Source organism: Otolemur garnettii, unplaced genomic scaffold, assembly GCF_000181295.1.
Source record: "Otolemur garnettii isolate 467f Iridium unplaced genomic scaffold, OtoGar3 scaffold00211, whole genome shotgun sequence".
NCBI classification, from domain to species: Eukaryota; Metazoa; Chordata; class Mammalia; order Primates; family Galagidae; genus Otolemur; species Otolemur garnettii.
The window spans coordinates 1,702,538-1,707,825 of record NW_003852606.1 but is presented as its reverse complement, the minus strand read 5'-3'; the positions used below and the strand labels follow the sequence as shown (position 1 = coordinate 1,707,825).

Genomic DNA, 5,288 nt, shown 5'->3' with positions numbered 1-5,288 from the left:
GGCTTAGGTGATTCTCTTGCCTCCCAAGTAGCTGGGACTACAGGTACCTGCCACAACACCTGGCTATTTTTTGTTATAGTTTGGCTGGAGCTGCGTTTGAACCCACCCCCTCAGTATATGGGGCCAGCGCCTTACCCACTGAGCCAGAGATGCTGCCCTGAAGTTTTTTATTTTAAAAGAGTTTTTACTTGAGCAGCGCCTGTGGCTCGAAGGAGTAGGGCACCGGCCCCATATACCGGAGGTGGCAGGTTCAAACCCAGCCCCGGCCAAAAACTGCAAAAAAAAAAGTGTTTTTACTTATGCTCAACTACACAATATGCTTACCACTGCTTTATTATAGATCCAGTAGTGAGTGCACATGTGTGTGACATGGTCTTGCTATGTTGTCTAGGCTGGTCTTGAGCTCCTGGGCTCAAGAGATCCTCCTTCCAAGTAGCTGAGATTATAGGTGCACACCAAGTCCAGGTTTAATCATTTTTAAATTTACAATTTACTTAGTAGTGTTAAGTATATTTACACTGTTGTGCAGCCAGTCTCCAGAACTTTTCATCTTGCACAACTGAAACACTGATCTATTAAACAAGTCTCCATTTTCCCCTCCCCCCAGCCTTTGGCAACCACCATTCTATTTCCTATCTCTCTGATTTTGATTACTCTAGGGAATTTATATAAGTGGAATCATATGATGTTTGTCTTCTTTGTGACTGGCTTGTTTCACTTAGAATAATGTTGGGGAACTGAATTTTTCACTATACTTGGTATTAATTTTGGCCTCAGTTGCCCCATGTGACTAATGGCTGCTTCATTGTATAGCACAGCTCTGGAAAGAAAAGACATTTGAACAGAGACCTCAGTGAGGTGAGGGGCTGAGCCTGGCAGATATTTGGGAGAATAATGTTCTAGATGGAGAAAACAGCAAGCATACCTAGGGAAGGACTTGGGGGAGGGAGGATTCTGAGGTTGCTAGAGCAGAATGCACAAGGGAAAGAAAGGTAGCAGAGACAGCTGGGCAGGTAGCAGCAGCCACTTGAGGCCCTATAGCTACTGTGTTTCCCCGAAAATAAGACACTGTCTTATATTTATTTTTTCTCAAGAAGACACACTAGGGCTTATTTTCAGGGGATGTCTTATTTTTTATTAAGTATAATACAACAATCTACATTTATTCAAATACAGTTAAGTCATCTTCTTCTGGAACCTGACAGGGGGAGCCGACCTTGTTGGTGGGGCTGGCACTAGTGATGCGTGAACTCCTTTCCCTTAGCTGTTCACACGTGTGCAATAGGATGCCTGTGACCGCACGCACACCCATGCAAGTGCGAACAGCTTGGAGAAAGGAACTGTGGCAGGTAAAAGATATTCCAGTCTTCCTTACCGCTCCGTGGAAATGCAGGGCATGGCTATGCAGATACGCTGCATAGCTACACCCATCACTAGGTCTTATTATCAAGGAAGGGCTTATATTTAACAAATGCATAGAAATCCTGCTAGGGCTTATTTTGGGTTAGGTCTTATTTTCGGGGAAACGCAGTAGTGTAAGGAACATGGGTTTTATTCTGTCTGTGATGGAACACCACAAAAGACTTTGAGCAGAGGTCTCACACTGTCTGTCTTAAGGGTTGGCAGAATCCATCTGGGTGCTGTGTTTAGGGCAGACTGTAGGGCAAGGGTCACCGCCAGGAGCCTGCTGAAAAGGTGAAAGATGTTGATGGCTTGACCACAGGAAATACAGAGAAGTGATTGGATTCTGGAATCATCTTGAAGGTTAGACTGGAAGGACTGGCAGATGGACTAGACAAGGGTTCTAAGGGAATGAGAGGGTCAAGTGTCACTCCAAGGCGTTTGTCCCCTGCAACTGGAAGGATAGAGTTACCTTCCACTAAGACGAGAGGATCATGTTTGGCAGGGAAGATGCAGGTGCTGGGTCTAGTCAAGTTAAATTAGAGATGTCTAATTTAGACATCTGTAAGGAGATGGAAAGTAGACAGTTGTATATTCAGATATGGAGGCTGAGAAACCAGAGGAGCCCATCTAGAGAAGTGCTGGCCAACAGAACTCTCTGCAGTGATGAAAAATGTCCCGAATTTGTGCTATCCAATATGGCAGCCACTAGCCACATATGGGACTGATAAACTGAATTGTAAATCTTATTTATGTTTAATCAACTTAAATGTAAACAGCCATGTTGCTAGTAGCTACCATATTAGATAGCACAGATACAAAAGTTAGGTTGAGAAAAGGCCCCCAGGACTGAGCTCTGGGGTGCACCAGCATATAGAGGTTAGGAAGAGGCAGAGCTGGCAGAGGAGACTGAGGGGCAGCCAGAGAGGATAGAATACACAATGTTCTGGAAGCCAAGGATGCAAAGTCAACTAAGATGCAGGCTGAAAATTAACCAGTGGGTTAACAGAATCAGGGTTCTGGGCCTCCTTGATAGGAGCAAGGTTGGTGCTGATCTGAATGAGCAGAGGGAGGACAGGTGGAGGTGGGGACATGGCGTATGGCCCACAGAACCGGAAGCCCTGCAGCTGTGAGAGCTGAATGGGCAGAAAAGTTCCCCCCTGGCAACTGGAGTTGGAGCTGGCCTAGTTCTTTGGGAGGCAGAGTCCCTGAAACCCCTGGGCCAACACAGACTGGTAGGGACAATGGGCCCATTGACACCCGACCTTCATCTGTTCCATTCTCAGGATCCTGATAACTAGAGAATGGGCCACTCTGGTGACAGCCTGGTGGCCACTAGGCCACTGCTGAACACCTGTAGTCACTTGTCCCCTATGTGCCCACAGTCCTTTATCAGGGACCTCACTCACCCTGCCCTCAGTCCCTTGAATGCCCTGTTTCCTCCCTCTCAGATATCAACAGCGATGGTGTCCTGGATGAGCAGGAACTAGAGGCCCTCTTCACCAAGGAGGTGAGCATCCTGGAAGCCTTTAACACAGGAGGAACACCAGATCCTTCACATGTCCCCCCAGGGATCCTACCAGTTTCATTCGATCCCCCTGGTTGTGCATCTATGGATGGGGATAACCTGGGAATGAGGTGGCCCTGATCGTGCAGTGCTTCCTGCCTCTGCTTACCCCTGCAGCTGGAGAAGGTGTATGACCCAAAGAATGAGGATGATGATATGCGGGAGATGGAGGAGGAGCGTCTGCGCATGCGGGAGCATGTGATGAAGAATGTGAGTGGGGGAGCCCCTGGCCAGTGGGAGAGGGGAGCCCAGCTCTGTCACTTACCCTTATCTGCCTCCCCAGGTGGACACCAACCAGGACCGCCTTGTGACCCTGGAGGAGTTTCTTGCATCCACCCAGAGGAAAGAGTTTGGGGATACTGGCGAGGGCTGGGAGGTGAGGTCAAGGGGGTTGCTCTAGTTTCTGAATCTCTCTCTCCCAGTCCTAACCTTGTTTTCAGAGTCTCTGGTAACTTCTCTCTCTCTCTCTGGGTCTCTGGCTTCCCCTGGGTCTTTGTCCCTTGCTCTCTAGGTCTCTATTCTCCCATTTCTAGGTCTTTATCCTCCTCCCCACCTCCCACTCCAGTGTCATCACCCGCACACACCCAGCCTCCCCGCCTTCTGTAAACTCCTCCAGTAGCAGAGCCTTCTGCAGCATGAGAGGGTGGGCCAAGGCTGAGTGACCCCACTGATGGCCCTGGCCTCTGCCCCTACAGACAGTGGAGATGCACCCTGCCTACACTGAGGAAGAACTGAGGCGTTTCGAGGAAGAGCTGGCCATCCGGGAGGCAGAGCTAAATGCCAAGGCGCAGCGCCTCAGCCAGGAGACAGAGGCTCTCGGGCGGTCCCAGGGCCGCCTGGAGGCCCAGAAGAGAGAACTGCAGCAGGTAGGGGAGCTGGTTCCATCCTCTAAGCCTCTAGTGACCCTTGTCCTTGTCCACTTGGGTGTCCAGAGACTGGGAAGGCTGTGGCTGCCATGTTAATCACTGGTAGAACCTTAAGTAGTTGCCACCATCTTCAAGGGCAGACGATTCCCATGCCTGGCAGCTCTGCAGCTGCCATGTTGGTTAAGGGTTGTAAGTGGGACCAGGGAGAAGGGTCGACTCAGCAGGGGTCCAGTGAGGGCTTCTCTGTCCTCGAACGGGACCCAAACCATGATGGAAGAGAACTGGGTCTCCCTCCCACCTCAATTAGAGGAGAAACAGGCCCATAGAGAAGGGATTGGCCCTTGACCACTTAGCAGATTGCTATGGAGTCTCAGTTTAGGGACTGAGGCCTGAGCATCTTGAACTCCAGTGTTACACCTTCTTATCTGTGCCATCCCTGCATCTCCCATAGGCTGTTCTGCATATGGAGCAGAGGAAGCAGCAGCAGCAGGGGCACAATGCCCCTGCCTCCAACCCTGAGGCACAGCTCAAGTTCCACCCAGACACAGGTACTGGCTCCTGAGCCCAGAGAGGATGGTCTGGGGGCCCAGACCCCTGGGTCTGAGGGAGGAGGAAGGGGCTGGGATTTCTAGTGCCACCATCTCTCCCTCCATTTCCAGATGATGCACCTGTCCCAGCTCCAGCTGGTGACCAGAAGGATGTGGAGGCTTCAGAAAAGAAGATTCTTGAACAGCAGCCCCCTGAGGTGCCCCAGCACCTGTGACCCTTCAGAGATTCCCAACACTCCAGATTTCTATGGAGGCAGCTGATGGGACACAGCTGCCTCCATAGAATCACAATCAGCCTTCCCTGGGGCCAGCAACATTTGTGGCCTCCTGTGGGCAAGGGGATAAGGTAGCTTGCTGCCAGGCCCCATACCTGCTTATCTCAGCTTTCACAGCCTCCAAGTCTATGGTCAATTCCTCTGTCCCCCTCCAAAGGGCCTGCCTTCTCTTGTGTCTGGATCCGCTTAACTTAGGGAAGCACTTTCGCCCTCCCAAGAGAATCTGTCCCTGCCTTCCTAGATGGGTTGGCCACAGCTGCTCAGGTTGTGGTTGCTCCTGCTTTCTATGTCCTCACAGTGGCTGGAATCCTGCCTGCTGCACAGGGCCCAGCTTCTGTTGATTTATGGGGCTTTGGGGTGATCCCTTGAGACCTTCTCATACCTTTTGCAAGACCAGCAATGCCTCAAAGACAGTGTCTTCTCCACAGCTGGAGGCTGAGAGCCAGGGCATCATCAGCATAGTGGTCAGCTCCTCGGAAGCCTGGATTTTCCCTGAGGCCTTGGCTTCCAGCCACTTCATCACCAGCTCTTCCCCTGCCTCTTAGCCCCTAGCCCCTTCCCTTCACAGAAGGGTCCCAGAGCTGACCCCACTTCCCCAGGGCCAGGTCCTGGCCCTCAACCTCATGTGGGA

The 5,288-nt window shown here is 51.1% G+C and overlaps 1 protein-coding gene across 2 annotated transcripts in view; it reads left to right on the top strand.

Annotated features, from left to right (window-relative positions):
* NUCB1 (nucleobindin 1) overlaps window positions 1-4,629 on the top strand; it is a 31,367-nt gene extending 26,738 nt beyond the window's left edge. For both annotated transcript variants that reach the window (XM_003801511.2, XM_023507886.1), the window contains exons 8-13: window positions 2,853-2,911; window positions 3,086-3,178; window positions 3,252-3,344; window positions 3,664-3,834; window positions 4,286-4,382; window positions 4,494-4,629. In XM_003801511.2, coding sequence (XP_003801559.1) covers window positions 2,853-2,911; window positions 3,086-3,178; window positions 3,252-3,344; window positions 3,664-3,834; window positions 4,286-4,382; window positions 4,494-4,597 — 617 coding nt within the window. In that variant the 3' untranslated portion in view covers window positions 4,598-4,629. The remainder of the gene's footprint in view (window positions 1-2,852; window positions 2,912-3,085; window positions 3,179-3,251; window positions 3,345-3,663; window positions 3,835-4,285; window positions 4,383-4,493) is intronic.
* The last annotated feature ends 659 nt before the right edge of the window (window positions 4,630-5,288 follow it).